General features: G+C 41.1%; 1 protein-coding gene across 2 annotated transcripts in view; it reads left to right on the forward strand.

Annotated features, from left to right (window-relative positions):
* The window catches only part of Srp54k (signal recognition particle 54k), an 81,776-nt gene that overhangs the window by 33,491 nt on the left and 30,460 nt on the right, over positions 1-17,825 (forward strand). For both annotated transcript variants that reach the window (XM_068355005.1, XM_068355006.1), the window contains exon 5: positions 9,783-9,966. In XM_068355005.1, coding sequence (XP_068211106.1) covers positions 9,783-9,966 — 184 coding nt within the window. The remainder of the gene's footprint in view (positions 1-9,782; positions 9,967-17,825) is intronic.

Below are 17,825 nucleotides of genomic sequence, written 5' to 3' on the forward strand. Positions count from 1 at the left end.
ATATATATATATTATTCTGTATATAGATGTGTGTGTATTCTTTAAAATTGTTAAAATTACTAAATTTAAAATTTATTATTACTATTAAAATTATTAAATTTTCAAAATCAAAGTAATTTCTTATGGCTTGGCTTAGCTTGGCCAAAGTTATAGTTGTGTAATAGAATTATTATTATTGATAATTTTATACGTGTATATGTATCTATCTATCTATCTATCTATATATATATATATATATATAATATATATATATATATATATATATTTATATATATATATATATATATCTATATATATATATATATATATACATACACATACATATACATACATATACCAAGGCACTTCCCCCAATTTTGGGGAGTAGCCGACATCAACAAATGAAACAAAAACTAAAAAGGGGGACCTCTACTCTCTACGTTCCTCCCAGCCTAACAAGGGACTCAACCGAGTTCAGCTGGTACTGCTAGGGTGCCACAGCCCACCCTCCCTCGTTATCCACCACAGATGAAGCTTCATAATGTTGAATCCCCTACTGCTGCTACCCTCCGTGGTCATCTAAGGCATCAGAGGAAGCAGCAGGGCCTACAGGAACCGCGTCACAATCGCTCGCCATTCATTCCTATTTCTAGCACGCTCTCTTTCCTCTCTCACATCTATCCTCCTATCACCCAGAGCTTTCTTCACTCCATCCATCCACCCAAACCTTGGCTTTTCTCTTTTACTTCTCCCATCAACTCTTGCATTCATCACCTTCTTTAGCAGACAGCCATTTTCCATTCTCTCAACATGGCCAAACCAACTCAACACATTCATATCCACTCTAGCTGCTAACTCATTTCTTACACCCATTCTCACCCTCACTACTTCATTCCTAACCCTATCTACTCGAGATACACCAGCCATTCTCCTTAGACACTTCATCTCAAACACATTCAATTTCTGTCTCTCTATCACTTTCATTCCCCACAACTCCGATCCATACATCACAGTTTGTACAATCACTTTCTCATATAGAACTCTCTTAACATTCATGCCCAACCCTCTATTTTTTACTACTCCCTTAACTGCCCCCAACACTTTGCAACCTTCATTCACTCCTTGACGTACATCTGCTTCCAATCCACCATTTGCTGCAACAACAGACCCCAAGTACTTAAACTGATCCACCTCCTCAAGTAACTCTCCATTCAACATGACATTCAACCTTGCACCACCTTCCCTTCTCGTACATCTCATAACCTTACTCTTACCCACATTAACTCTCAACTTCCTTCTCTCACACACTCTTCCTAATTCTGTCACTAATCGGCAAGCTTCTCTTCTGTGTCTGCAACCAGTACAGTATCATCCGCAAACAACGACTGATTTACCTCCCATTCATGGTCATTCTCGTCTACCAGTTTTAATCCTCTCCAAGCACTCGAGCATTCACCTCTCTCACCACTCCATCAACATACAAGTTAAACAACCACGGCGACATCACACATCCCTGTCTCAGCCCCACTCTCACCGGAAACCAATCACTCACTTCATTTCCTATCCTAACACAAGCTTTACTACCTTTGTAGAAACTTTTCACAGCTTGCAACAACCTTCAACCAACTCCATATAACATCATCACTTTCCACATTGCTTCCCTATCAACTCTTATCATACGCTTTCTCCAGATCCATAAACGCAACATACACCTCCTGACCTTTTGCTAAGGAGGTATATATATATATATATATATATACAGTATATATATATATTCCAACTCCATATAACCTCATCACATTCCACATTGCTTCCCTATCAACTCTTATCATACGCTTTCTCCAGATCCATAAACGCAACATACACCTCCTGACCTTTTGCTAAGGAGGTATATATATATATATATATATATTCCAACTCCATATAACCTCATCACATTCCACATTGCTTCCCTATCAACTCTTATCATACGCTTTCTCCAGATCCATAAACGCAACATACACCTCCTGACCTTTTGCTAAGGATGTATATATATATATATATATATATATTTTAATTATTTGGGAGTTCCTTGTGATGAGATAAATTGTCCTAGCTGTACCTCAAGTGTCAAAGATTAGGAACCCCTGCTCTAAATTACTGTCTCATTACTGTACTTTTTTTCAATATTAAACTTACCCGATAATCATGTAGCTGTCAACTCCGTTGCCCGACAGAATTCTATGGAGGGATACGCCAGCTATCACAATACTAGAAGGGGGTGTACTTACCAGCGCCACCTGTGGCCAGGTACTCAAGTACTTCTTGTTGACACCTCCTCAATTATTCCTCTGTCGTGCTTCCGGCAAGACGTTCTGGGATACGCTATGTTCTTGGAGTATTTTCACGACTTTGGTGAAGTATTTCTCTTTGATTTCGGCTGTCGCTTTACTGGAAACTTCTATATTAGCTTAGTTAGCTTTTGGAATTAATTTGATTAATTATGGTGACGAAGAGAGTATGAACTCTCTTTCACCTTTAAATGGCCGACCCTTCCCTTAGACGGAAGTGTTGGTGTCTAAGAGAGTATAGACTCTCTTTCTTAATTTTGCTTAACAAAAGTTATAGATTTATTTTTTATCTCTCCGCCTCTTATAGGCCTCTTCGATTAACTTCCTTTTATTATAAACTTATTAAAATTAATTTTTATATTTGTTTATATTCGACCTTCCTAATAGTAGGCGGTCTTTTCTTGGTACCGAAGTTAATTAACATTGAGCCCGTCATTTCGGTTTTACCTGTTAACATATTATGCTATTTTAATGTCTTTGAAAGAATTTCTTTGATAGTCTAGTACTGTTTTCAAAGTTGAACTAACGTTTTGTTTTGTCTCTGCAGTTGTTGACGTTCAGAACGTTCAACTTGCGCTCTATCGTTACGATAGAGAAAGAATTTTCACGGTTTCACGTTGCAGTAAGAGTAACCGTGTCTAGCGTTTTGTTCATTCTTTCTTAACTTAATGGTTTTAATCCTAATAAAGGAACTTTTCATTTTGGGAAATATTTCAGTTTTTTCCTTTAACAATAATATGTTTTAACGATATATATGATTGGGCTCTTCTCTCAGGTTCTAAGTCAAGAGAGAGAGAGAGAGAGAGAGAGATAGAGATGGAGGGAGAAAGAGGAGGATAAACGTTTCATTCAAGCGAGTAACGTTGTTATCGTTTTTGCTCTTCTCCCTAGTCTCTTTAGGGGAAGAAGGTAAACGTTTCTAGAGTGATCTAGTGTTTAGTCTCTTTCCAGCCACTGAATTATTTATCTTTCATTAGATTTTTCTGTTACATTGTAATTCTGTTTTCGCAATTACTAACTTTTGAGAAAGGATAGAATTGCGTGTTTCAGGTACAAACCACTTAAAGTTTCGAGTTCAGTGAAATAAGTGCAAACAGAAAATCAAAGTGATAAGTGATTAGCGCAAAGTGTGTCAGTGTTTTGCGTGAGGGTACTTCTGTGCGCGCCAGTCGTCCTCCCAGTCCGGGACCTCTTGCAAGCTCCCAAGCCCAGGGGAGAAGCAATGTCGAAGGACAAAAGGGTTCAGCAGGCCTTGATCGGCGCACAGAAGTATCCTCGGTGGTTGTGGGCGTGTCTTACCGAGACCGTCACTCCCACCCGCAGACGATTGAGCCCTTATTTTGCTCGTCTGCAGAAGAAATATAGGGGAGAAAACGCTGGTCTCAGGTCTCAAGACCTCTTAAACGTAAATTCCAGACCTATGCCAGACGTACGAAGTTAGAGTTCAACAACCCGGATGCAGTCATTGGGTTAGCTCTGACTCTCCTCAGTCATCAGTTGAATGCACTCCGCCTAAGAGGAGTAAGGTTCTGCCGCAACAGATCTCTGCTGTTAAGGCTTTACCTCAGCAGACCTTAGTGTCTGCCGACCCCAAGTGGACTCTACTACAGTCCATGCAAGCACAGCTTTCGGACTTGATGCGTGAGTGTCGGGCTGAGAGTGTTGCTCCTCCGCCTCCGCCTGCGCTCGCTCCGCCTGCGCTCGCTCCGCCTGATCGCAGTACCACCTGCCAGGCGTACGATGTTGAGCCACGTTCTGAGTTTGCTGTTCCCAGTGGTGTTCAGCCTCCGCCTTCCTTAAGGCAACCTTTACAATGGGATCAGGAGGATTATACCTCTCTTCCTCCGCCTCCACTTGCTGCTCCACCAGTGATGCAACACTCGGTTGAGGTACAACAACCTCTCCCGTCCATGAGTCAGTCTCCTCAGCTCTCGCTGCAGCGAGCTCAACCCTCCACAAGGCAAGCACCACAACACCTTAGCCTTGCGCCTCAGGAGCCTCAGCTTGCAAGACATTTATCTTGTTCTGCGCAGCCTCTACCTCATCGCGCTCCGCTCACACCACAGGAACTGGAACTTGCTACTCCGCTTCCGCCAACCGCTCAGCAAGCGCAACCCTTGGGTTCAACCACTCATGCTAGGAGTCAGCCTCCTCCACCCATGCGCCTTCCTTCTGCTTGTCTTTTATTCAGCCTTTGCAGACTGAGCCTCAGGTGTTCCCTCAACAGAGTCTTGAAGAGGAAACCACAACTATTGTTGTTCCAGCTCGTTCTGACTCTGCTGTTCAGCATACCTTACCTCCATTTTCAAACCTTATGATAATGGAGGTTATTTGTATTACTTATAAAAATATATTTGTATTCCTTGCAATATATTTTTAACAATATCGCAAAATATGGCAAAAATATGAATCATGAGTTATGAATGTAAGGTAAATATTATGTTGATATTAAAACCCCATGCAAGCATGCATAAAGCACTCTAGCACTGGTCATGGAATTTCTGAGAAATGTTAAACGCCATGCACACGCTCTGCTTACCTTACAGCATGCTCTACATACAGCATGCTCTGCTTACAGCATGCTCTGCTTACTCATGCTCTACATTCAGCATGCTCTGCATACAGCATGCTCTGCATACAACATGCTCTGCATACAGCATGCTCTGCATACAGCATGCTCTGCATACAACATGCTCTGCATACAGCATGCTCTGCATTCAGCATGCTCTGCATACAACATGCTCTACATACAGCATGCTCTGCATACAGCATACTCTGCATACAACATGCTCTGCATACCTTACCGCATGCTTCTCAGTCACACATCTTTGGTTGTTGCCAACTCACTAGACTGTCAAGCAGTTTCATAACGTTGCCTTCTAGTCTGCTGCTTTTGCACCAGTGAACCCTCACTGAGAGAACTTAGCTTTTCTAGGATATGGTCCCTGTAGATGAGAAAGTTCTTTTCTCCCTCCTTCTGATATTCCCTTGAGGACTCTGTCATTTGGAGGGAGCCTTTAGCTGCATAGCCTCTTATGGACTTTTATTTAAGCATAACATGCTTCCAGGGAAGGTAATGGTTCCACTTCAGTCGCTAATCCCGTCTGTTACCATACCTGCTCCCATAGACCTTGAGCTGTGTTGCAAGACATGCAGTCCAAGCTTAGTCCTTGTTAGAGGATTTTTTGTTTACGGAGTCAATGTGTCACGGGGAAGACGTTCAACAACCAACAGAAGTGACTTGTTGTGACGCAGTGCGGCAACCTCAGCAACCCGATAAGGAGTTGTCTGTACGACCCAGACAGTCTAGACAGATTCGGGTTGTCACTGTACTTCCTCGCTTGCCCATGATTGACAGTTCACAGACTGTGCAGCAGTACCATGATCTTGTGTCCGGCTCCGTCAGACGACTGGCTTTTAAGAGCTCCCACAAGTCGTCGCTGTCTGGAGATTTTCAAATGGACTATGGATCTGACCAAGGAACTGGGCCTCCTGGTCAATTTTGAGGAGTCTCAGCTCGTCCCATCCCAGACCATTGTCTCCTTGGGTATGGATCTTCAGAGTCGAGCTTTTCGGACTTTTCCGTCGGCCCCAAGGATCTTCCAAGCCCTAGAATGCATCCAGAGCATGCTGAGAAGGAACCGATGCTCAGTCAGGTAGTGGATGAGTCTAACAGGGACACTTTCATCGCTGGCCCTGTTCATCGTGTTAGGGAGACTCCACCTCCCCCCCCCTTCAGTATCATCTAGTTGCTCACTGGATAAAGGACATGACGCTAGAGACGGTCTCAGTTCCTGTTTCCGAAGAGAGGAGGTCTTCTCTCGCGTGGTGTAAGAACAGCTTTCTTCTCAAGGAAGTCTATTTGGCTGTTCAGAAACACGACCGCCGTCTCCTCTCGGACGCATCAGACACGGGCTGGGGTGCGACTTTGGACGGACAAGAATGCTCGGGAACATGGAATCAGGAGCAAAGGACACTTCACATCAATTGCAAGGAGTTGTTGGCGGTTATTCTGGCCTTGATAAACTTCAAGTCCCTCCAGCTTAACAAAGTGGTGGAGGTGGACTCTGACAACACCACAGCCCTGGCTTACATCTTCAAGCAGGGAGGGACTCTTTCGTGGAAGTTGTTCTAGATCGCAAGGGACTTACTCATCTGGTCTAAAGATCGAAAGCTAACTGGTAACGAGGTTCATTCAGGGCGGTATGAATGTCATGGCAGATCACCTCAGACGGAAGGGTCAGGTCATCCCCACAGAGTGGACCCTTCTCAAGAATGTTTGCAGCAGACTTTGGGCCCTGTGGGGTCAGCCAACCATAGATCTGTTCACTACCTCGATAACCTAGAGACTCCTGTTGTATTGTTCTCCGATTCCAGACCCAGCAGCAGTTCACGTGGATGCTTTTCTGCTGGATTGGTTCCATCTCGACCTGTATGCATTCCCGCCGTTCAAGGTTGTCAACAGGGTACTTCAGAAGTTCTCCTCTCACAAAGGGACACGGCTGACGTTGGTTGGCTCCGCTCTGGCCCGCGAGAGAATGGTTCTTAGAGGTACTGCAATGGCTGGTCGACATTCCCAGGACTCTTCCTCTAGGAGTGAACCTTCTAAGTCTACCTCACGTAAAGAAGGTACACCCAATCCTCCACGCTCTTCGTCTGACTGCCTTCAGACTTTCGAAAGACTCTCAAGAGCTAGGGGCTTTTCGAAGGAGGCAGCCAGAGCGATTGCCAAAGCAAGGAGAACATCCACTCTCAGAATCTATCAGTCTCAAGGGGAAGTCTTCCGTAGCTGGTACAAGACCAATGCAGTTTCCTCAACCAGTACCACTGTAACCCAGATTGCTGACTTCCTGTTATATCTAAGGAAAGTAAGATCCCTTTCAGCTCCTACGATCAAGGGTTACAGAAGTATGTTGGCAGCGGTTTTCCGCCACAGAGGCTTGGATCTTTCCACCAACAAAGATCTACAGGACCTCCCTAGGTCTTTTGAGACCTCAAAGGAACGTCGGTTGTCCACTCCAGGCTGGAATCTAGACGTGGTCCTAAGGTTCCTTATGTCATCAAGATTTGAACCTCTCCAATCAGCCTCTTTTTAGGACCTCACATTAAAAACTCTTTTCCTCGTGTGCTTGACAACAGCTAAAAGAGTAAGTGAGATCCACGCCTTCAGCAGGATCATTGTTTTCACATCTGAAACGGCTACATGTTCCTTGCAGCTCGGTTTTTGCTAAACGAGCTTCCTTCACGTCCTTGGCCTAAGTCGTTCGAGATCCCAAGCCTGTCCAACTTGGTGGGGAATGATCTGAAGAGAGTACTTTGCCCAGTTAGAGCTCTTAGGTACTATCTAAAAAGGTCTTAACCTTTACAAGGACAATCAGAAGCCTTATAGTGTGCTATCAAGAAACCTTCTTTTCCAAGTTCTAAGAACTCAGTTTCTTACTATTCAGGCTTCTGATTAGAGAAACACATTCTCATCTGAAGGAAGAAGACCTTGCTTTGCTGAAGGTAAGGACACATGAAGTGGGAGCTGTGGCTACTTCAGTGGCCTTCAAACAGAGCCATTCTCTGCAGAGTGTTATGGATGCAACCTATTGGAGAAGCAAGTCAGTGTTCGCATCATTCTATCTCAAAGATGTCCAGTCTCTTTACGAGTACTGCTACACCCTGGGACCATTCGTAGCAACGAATGCAGTAGTAGGCGAGGGCTCAGCCACTACATTCCCATAATCCCATAACCTTTTAACCTTTCTCTTGAATACTTTTTATGGGTTGTACGGTCGGCTAAGAAGCCTTCCACATCCTTGTTGATTTGGCGGGTGGTCAATTCTTTCTTGAGAAGCGCCGAGGTTAAAGGTTGTGATGAGGTCCTTTAGTATGGGTTGCAGCCCTGTATACTTTAGCACCTTTGAGTTGATTCAGCCTCCCAAGAGGAACGCTGCGCTAAGTAAGGAAGACGAACTTAAAAAAGAGGCAGAGTAACGGTTCAATTCGACTTCCTTACCAGGTACTTATTATTTCATTGTTATTTGAGATAACTGTTATATGAAATATGGGATACTTAGCTATCCTTTAATCTTGTACACTGGTTTTCACCCAGCCCCCTGGGTGTGAATCAGCTACATGATTATCAGGTAAGTTTAATATTGAAAAATGTTATTTTTATTAGTAAAATAAATTTTTGAATATACTTACCCGATAATCATGATTTAATCGACCCTCCCTTCCTCCCCATAGAGAACCAGTGGACCGAGGAATAATTGAGGAGGTGTCAACAAGAAGTACTTGAGTACCTGGCCACAGGTGGCGCTGGTAAGTACACCCCCTTCTAGTATTGTGATAGCTGGCGTATCCCTCCATAGAATTCTGTCGGGCAACGGAGTTGACAGCTACATGATTATCGGGTAAGTATATTCAAAAATTTATTTTACTAATAAAAATAACATTTTAAAAAGAAAGATAATGTGAAATGTTTTAGTTTTAGAGGTAAATATTAATACAACTTGAATTAATAGAGATACAATATGAACATCCGGTGAGTATAGAAATAAATTATATTAAAATAACTTTTTTTTAACATTGATATTTGGGATCCTAAGAATTTAAGACTTTGTTTTATAACAATTTGCTGTGTATTGCACTTATATGGTGTTTGTGTCAATTAAACCAGTTAATAGCTACACATTACAATAGCCTTATTTTGTTATCATATGAGCTCTTTGTATTGACTGGAGACTTGGGATTCCATACTTATTTCAGTCCCAAAGATCTATCTTCCTCTCCTGCAAGTCATAGTTGCTATTCTGGTATAAGCAAAGGCTTAAATCTCCCTCTTAGATTTCAGTTTGGACTGAAATGTGGTATGGGTTTTAGGTGAAGTAAAGTGAGTTTTTATGAAAGAAATTTTATTTTAATCATATCAACCCATCATTCATAGAACAAGTACTTTTTTCTCAACCTCACTGACTTTATAACTTGCAACCATTGTTCTAGACTGTATGAAAAATGAGGTAGTTAACTGCTGTGAACCTGAAGATCTAGGTGATATATCTAGCACAAAACCAAACTATTATTACTGTATTTGTTGAACAAAACTGCACTATTCATGAGACATAGACCTAAAATGTGTTTTATGTATGAGTTTTGGTTTTATAGGAAAATTGTTTTTAGAAAGAAATTTGGTTATCATATGTATTCATGAATCATTCAGTCTTAATTTCTTGAAACTTCATGATTTTCTCTGTAATATAGTAGTGTATGTGTAGAATTTTCTTTGTTAAATTTCTCAGTTTTACCATTTTTTTAGATAGGCATATAGTTATGATAATTCAATTTGTACATTTAAACTTGAATAATATGCTGTTTGGTGGTAGTCCAGAAATCCTTTTGGAGTTTACTTTACTACTTATATAGACCATCAGTCTTATCTTTTTAGAAATATAAACCTGTTAATAACTGTGATCTAATCCTAAACAGAGGCCACACAATATTATCTTCGTCATGGATGCCAGTATCGGTCAGGCTTGTGAGTCGCAAGCCAAAGCTTTCAAGGAAAAGGTAGATGTAGGTTCTGTGATTATCACAAAATTGGATGGCCATGCAAAAGGTGGTGGAGCACTTTCAGCCGTTGCCGCGACAAGATCTCCTATTATTTTTATTGGTAAGAACAGAATATTGTATTGTTTTTATTCATGTTGAAAGACAGAATGAATTTTGATAACAGAAATTTACTGAAGATTAGTAGGACAAGGTGTGTAACCCATTTACTGCAGTCATGACACTTTCTAGCTGACATTTTAATTTGCTTGAATAGTATTTAGAGAAAGAAATATTATGCTATACATTGGAATGCTATTGTATAATAATGTAATAGTGTTTACAGGTTGGGTTTGATATTATCTATCTTAATGATTGATGTATGAGTGAGGTTCATCATAAAGCAATGTCAAATTTTCCCTCTCCATATCAATAGTTCCAAGGGGTGGCGTACGTTTGCAAAATGTGGATAAAGGCAATCTCCTACCCTTAATCAATGCCAGGCTATTCCAAACCCTAACCGAAGCCCAAATTTAATAACCTATATTATTCACATAAATAAGAACAGTATACATTAGTAGCATAAAAAACATATATCGGTGCCTTGGTTTTCTAGTTTAATCTATTCCAGGAGCAAGCTCATATACCAAAAAAAAATTTCCCATAAGAAATAAAGAAAGATCACTTAGCGTTGTCCATAAATGTGCATACAGTACACATATTTTTAAAGGTTTGTAATATAATATAAAGAGCAAATTAAAACTCAACATGAACAATTGATAGAAATTTAGAATATTTATAAAAATAGAAATATTGACAAATCAAGTTGTAGTTACCTTTGAGAAGAGTTGTGGCTGGCGTACAGAAGTCATTAACAAGGTGCCGCAGAAATCTCACGGAACAGAATATTGTAACTTACACAAAGTGCAGAGCACAGTTGATGAGCAGTAAATGCAGCTAAGGCATCAGTCATCGTCATCTTTTGTTTCTTTAGTGAATAAAGGAACCCCAGGTAATGCCATTTGGAGGAAAATTCATAAAGTTGCTAGCAAGTATACTCCAATTCCTTCACCTATGTTAAAAAGCAATGGTCAGTATACAGTATTAATAATGTCTTGGAAGTGAGTAAGTCACTGGCTGATTATTTTGAGAGTATCCCAACAGAAGACTTTCCAGGCTACCTTTATAGATGTAAAGAAGAACAAATAACTCAACTTCACATAAAAAGAGGTGACATACAATCTCTTACTTACGTAATAGCGCTAAAATTTTTCTTATAAGTAGTATTAACTGAATACAGTCAGCCCTCCTAATTGGGGCTAGCTAACAAAGATACCTATGAAGATTGAGAATCTGTGAATACTTGGTGCTTAAGGGTGGGTCAACTCATAAAACTCTTGAAAAACAGATGCGGTTGCTGAATGCAGTAGGTAACCCATTGTAATGCACTACATTGTTTTCTGGTTTCTATTACAGTATTGTAGTTCATACTTCTTTCCAGAGGTAATTGTCCTTTATTAACAGTTTCAGTACAAGGTAGTATGACTCATAACATGAAAGTCGTGTCACACCACCCAGTGCATAAGTAACAACAAAACACTTGTTTGTATATAACAAATTTCTATGCAAACAGTATCACTGAATAGTTTACATGTGTTAGCTATAAATTTGTCATGTATATTTATGTATTTTTCATTACTGCTATGTGCAGGGAGGGAAACGGCACAAAATCCGGGTGCCAAGAAGTGAAAACGTTGGGCTGTGCACAGCAGTCCTGAATGCTAATATTTAAAACTAGATATTATAAGAATCTCTGAACCACGAATAACTGGAACTGCAAAGATAGAATTTCCGAATACAGAGGGCCTACTTTATGGCAAGACTTTAGTTTCCCAATGGATTTGGAACTGGCCATTATTTTAGCAATTCAAAACCTGGTAAGGACAAAATTTTCGCTGCAAGCTACCAACCAATTGCAATGACTTGTTGTTTATGGAAAAATCATAGAAAAGATGGTCAATGCAAGTCTTGTGTGAATAATAGAAAAGAAGGGATTTTTATCACCAGTGCAGTATGGGCTGGGGAGATTTCACTTAACTATGGATGTACTTGTCTCTCTAGAGCAGTGGTTCTCAAACTTTTTCATGAGCGACCCTATTTGAAACATTTCATTCCTTCGCGACCCAGAGTAAAGTGAAGAGAAAGAAAACATGCAATGATATATACACTTTATTTTGGAAAAAAAATAATGTGTACAGCTTATCATTCACAAAACTAAACTAGTGGGATTTATGGCACTGCTTTTCCTTTTCACAAAACTAAACGAACAGGATTCATGGCACTGCTTTTCGTTCCCAAAACTATATTAATAGAATCCATGGCACTGCTTTTAATTCACAAAACTAAATTAATAGAATCTATGGCACTGCTTTTAATTCACAAAGCTAAATTAATAGAATTCATGGCACTGTTTTTCATCCACAAAACTAAATTAATGGGATCCATGGTGCTGCTTCTCGTTTACCAGTTTGTCAAATCGTGGAATCATTGTCGTAAGGCTGCATCTCATATCATGCTCGGGGTTAAGCTTGTTCCTCCAACATACGCGTTTGATACAGGAGTCTTTCCTGTCAGAGACACCATTACATGGGGCCCAGGAGGAGGGAGGTGGGGGGAAGATGAACATACATAACAAAAGTAATTTGTGGTTAAAGAAGAATAATTCAATTAAGCAACTGAAATACACTGAAACACTGAAAGCATGATAATGTTCCTGTGTCCCTGCGACCCATCAAAATTGATCTCGCGACCCAACTTTGGGTCGCGACCCATAGTTTGAGAACCACTGCTCTAGAGTCTTCTGTTTGTGAGTCATGTGATTCCAAACGTCATATGACTATTTTTTGATCAGGAAATAGCATATGATACCATGGGGAGGTTTGATACCCTTAAAATTTTGCATGACTTTAGTCTGAGATCTGTTGTCTTTATTCATTCTGGCCTTTATAAAAAGACAGTTCTTTTATGTTAGAGCAGGAAATACTCTGTCTGAAAAAAATATCAGGAGGAGGACTCCCACAGGTCAGTGTGTTTTGCATTACATTATCTGTGCTACCAAGAAATGGGACACACACACACACACACATATATATATATATATATATATATATATATATATATATATATATATATATATATATATATATATATATATATATATATGTATATATATATATATATATATATATATATATATATATATATATATATATATATATATATATATATATATATATATATATATATATATATATATATATATATATATATATATATATATATTTATATATACATGTATGTCTTACTTATATCTGTAATCAAATAGTTTAACATGTTTTTTCAAGAAGGCCCATAAAAGAAACACATGAAATATAAATAAATCAGTATATTTAATAAGTATATTTCGGCCAATAAACATTGGCCCTCTTCAGGATGTAAAGTAAAAATGAGGAATACAGTGGAGAGTGACGGTTTATATAGGAAAGCAAAAGGGTGTTTCCAATTGTTCTACAGTTGTTATAATTGCTGGAAGGATTAGCTAAATTTAATTACATCCAGGTGTGTCTTCGTATTGTTGAGCCACTCGGTGGATGTCTTGACCTCTGATGCATATCTGGTGGTCGGTCTCCGTGGATTATCTTCTTAATGATAGGGTTGAGAAGAGTATTGTCCAGTGTGTCAGCTTTCCATTGGCCGCCGGATAGGTTCATTGTGTTTGATTGATTTATGATGGCTGATTCCAGGATTTTCCTTCTGTACGGACAGGTACTCTTAAAAAGCAAAGACGACTCACTCCAGTTAAATCTGGCGTGAATCTCTAAGGTGAACGAAAATCCCCGTGTTAGGTATGGCCATGAAAACTCGGGGATGCTCTAAGGTTTTAGTAAGGCTCCAAGTTCCTGATGCATAAGTTAATACTATGAGGACCATCTCATTAAATACTTTTAGGTTTAGAGAAAGTGATATTTTACATTTCATAATTTCATTTTGTTTACGGAAAGCTCTTCATCCCATGCTTATCATTTTAATTTAGGTCTTGTGTCCTGGGGAAACACTTACTGTCTGCTCTAAGTACCCACAGTATATTCATTAACAATCTGTAGAGGCTCGTCTGTAACTCTTTATTTGTTGTCTCTGCATTTTCATAGAACATTGTTACCATGAAAACTTCCAGAGATAGGCTTCTTTGGGTATTTTACTGGCTATAAGGGCAACAGGGTAAATGAAGAAATTCTACCTTACATTTTTGGAACATGCAGAACAGCATAGGGATACTGGATTTATATTTACGGACAGCTTCAAATCATAGGGGGTACAATACTTCCTTTAAATGTGCACTCCCTGTAATGTCTTCTATCTTTACAGAAGAGCTGTATGGTATTCTGACTGCTATTGAAAAACTAGTATTAGTGGAAGTGGGCAATTTGACTATTTTCAGTGATGCAAAAAGTGTCTTGCAGGCATTGGCTTTTTGATCTAATCAACCCTTTCAAAAAAATTAAAGAGTGGCTATATATTTGTAGCACTGCAGGCAAGGAAGTCCAGTTTTTCTGGGTTCCAGGTCATGTGGGTGTGCCAGGAAAAGAAAAGGTTGACAAACAGCAAAAAAGGCAGCAGACAAATTACTTCCTGGAACATATGCACTTCCATGTAATGGGTTTTTGCTTCATATGAAAAGATCTTGATGATATTTGGCAAGATTATTAGAATTCTGTGGATCAAACTAAGATGAAGGAGATCATTAGTGCTATATACCTCCATATAAATATATTATCATCCCTAGAAGGTGGGAAACTGCCCTTTGTCGCCTAAGAATTGGGCACACTCGTTTAACACAAGTTCTTGATGACTGGCAGATGCCAACCATTGTGTGATGATTGCTTGGGTCCTCTGACTGTTAGGCATTTAGTGATTGAAACTCCCAGTCTTGGGGATCTCTGAGAACAATTCTTCTCTGAAGCTCTTTGTGAGCATGGCAGGTACAGTCTCTCCAATATTCTTGGAGGAGAAGTTATGCATGATGCAGGGCCAGGCATTTTTAAGTTCATATTGGAAGCTGGCCTTCTTGATAATTTTTAAAGTTTCATATAATCTTAAATGTTTTATAATTTGTCATTTATTTATTTTTCTCAAGTTACAAATTCATAATTCATCATAATCCAATCAGCATCAGTGAACATTGATGTTATGATACTAGATAATTATCAATCATTCATTCACATTCACCTGACAACACTGAAATTACCAAACACTTCTTCGCTCAAGAGGCTAATTACTGTACAGTACTGTGATAGTTCACTGGCTACTTTCCTCTTGGTAAGGGTAGAAGAGACTCTTTAGCTATGGTAAGCAGCTCTTCTAGGAGGACACTCCAAAATCAAACCATTGTTCTCTAGTCTTTGGTAGTGCCATAGCCTCTGTACCAAGGTCTTCCACTGTCTTGGGTTAGAGTTCTCTTGCTTGAGGGAACACTCGAGCACACTATTCTATCTTATTTTTTTTCTTCCTGCATCTTGTCTTTTTAAATGGTGTGTTGGGCCGGCCTAATAGAAGAGTCATGGATGCCTGGTGGTTTATCAATAGGTTGTCTTTTCCTTATCTGGTTCTATTTCTTTGGAAAACCATCCTTACTGGCCTCCCTTCAGTTGAAGTGGCTATCCTGGATGGTATTTGGCCTTGCATGATGTATTGGCTCCTCCATGTTGACCATTTTTCTGACTTTTTTTCTTAAGTCTATGGGTTTGATTAATCTCTTTATTTATATTTCCTTAAAACAAATTGTTTTTGTTATAATTCTTGTTAATTTAGTTGTTTAGTATGATGTATGTTTTTTATTACCATTAATTCTTATGCTCTCTGTGAGACATTGAGCGAAATCTGGGACCAGTACGTCCTAGATTTCGTCCATTTTGTCTACTGTATTGCAATACTCATGGTCTTCATGCAAATACTCAAGACCTTACAGTTGCATCCAGACAGTATGATATTCTTTTGTGCTCAGAAACTTTGGTTTCTAATATGAGGCATTCATCTGAGCTCCTTATAACTAGTTTTAAGTAGCCAATAATGTTGAAACATGATGCCATCCCTATGGCCAGGGGAATGGTGGTGTATATTAGGACTGAGTACCCTGCTTCTCATAAGTCCTGCTATGAATGAGGATGTCATGAGATTCGGGTAATAAAAGTTTGTGGTAGGCATAACCACTTCTATTTGTGTTCAATCTACCGGAATCCAGACATGGATGATTCCATCTTCGATTGTCTTACCATTATGGCTAAGATACAAGAAGATGATAGAAAGGCCTCTTTTGTCTTTGTTGGTGATTTCAATGCTCACCATAGGGAGTGGTTAAGTTCTATTTGTTCCAACACGGAGACTTACCTCGAACTACTTTCTTAGGAGGTACCTGGAATCTCCTCTCAACCAACCAGAGTTTTGTGTCGTTTACCTTACTTACGTTTTCTGTGAGGACCACCTCAGGCGGAAGGATACGTGCCCTGAGGCTAGTCCCGAGCCAGGTCGCGTGTTAGCTTGGGTCTCGACCCTCAGTAAGTTCTCTGGTCGCGTCGTGATACCATCCCGACGCTCTCCTTTCTCAGTGCGACCCTTTGTGTCCCCGACTCGCGTGTCCCACGTGTCACCCACGTGGTATCCCTGTACTTTCCCTTGTGTTCTTGCGTGTTCGCTTGATTCCCTTGTGCTTTCCCAAGTGTATTCCTTATCCTTTCCCTGCGTTCCTGTGTCTTACGGTGTTGTGTTGTGCATCATGAAGCATGCCCGCCGTTGTCCTGGGCCTAGAGCCGGGAAGTCGTGTGGAGCGTTTTTGTCCAAGCCGGAGGTTGACCCGCATTCCCTTTGCTCTTCGTGTAGGGGTAGAGTGTGCTCTCCGTCGGACACGTGTCCGAAGTGTGTGTCGTGGAGTGAAATCCAGTGGGTTCGTTTTAGTACGAAGAAGAAGAAGTCCGCTAAGCGATCTCCCAGGAAAGCAAGCACCTCTTCGCCCTTGACGTCGCCAGGAGGGAAGTCTGACGGGGTTTCTCTCCCATCTTCCCCTACCCAGAGTAGGGGACGAGGTAAGTCCGTTGCGGGGAAGAAGCCGATGGCTCTTCCCCGGGAGTCTAGTCTTCGAGATGTTGGGGTTGCTGACTCTTTGCAGGCAAGTGGGGGGCCTGATGGTGTTTTTAGTGGGGGTCTTGGAGACACTGCCCTTGTGCTTGGGGGGTACGTCTCATCAGATGACCCCATGTGGGGTAAAAATGTTCCTGTTTCTTCACCCGCGTCATGGTCCTACGTTTCAGGTACCTCCACAGCTGATGGCACCCAGGATAAGGTAGACTCTCCGGTAGTGGATCCCTTCGGATGGGGACCCCCGAGGACTCCAGGTAGGTCCCCGTTGAGGATGGAAGAAGGCCTTGGTTCCTGGTTACCCAACGTAGAGCGACCGAACTCTCCCCCAGCTCCTCTTTCGGCAGTTCCTGACATGTTTCTGCAACCTTCGACCTCCGGAACCCAGCAAATCACGAAGCCGTCTATTCCCCATGCGCCTGCCCCTCGGTCGTGTTATGAAGAGTCGTCGGAGTCTTCAGTGGCATGTTCATCATTCTCTTCGGAGGGAGAAGCGCGGAGGAGGCGCCGCCAGAGGAGGGATAGATCCAGGAGCAGACGTTCCCGTTCGAGGTCACGTTCTAGGTCGAGGCATGGGAGAAGGCGTTCCAGGTCTCCGAGGAAGAAATACAGGAGGAGTAGGTCTCCCAAAGAAGAATGGGTCCTCGTCCCCCGCAGGAAGCTCGCGGACTTCGCTGCGATCCCGAGCTCTGTGAGTTGGCGTTCCAGAGACGGTTCTCCAAGGAGGCCCTATTCCAGCCACAGGTTTGACCCTCGGAAGAACGAGAGCGCAAGGACCTCTTCGGACAGGCGTAA

Source organism: Palaemon carinicauda, chromosome 31 (genome assembly GCF_036898095.1).
Source record: "Palaemon carinicauda isolate YSFRI2023 chromosome 31, ASM3689809v2, whole genome shotgun sequence".
NCBI lineage: Eukaryota > Metazoa > Arthropoda > Malacostraca > Decapoda > Palaemonidae > Palaemon > Palaemon carinicauda.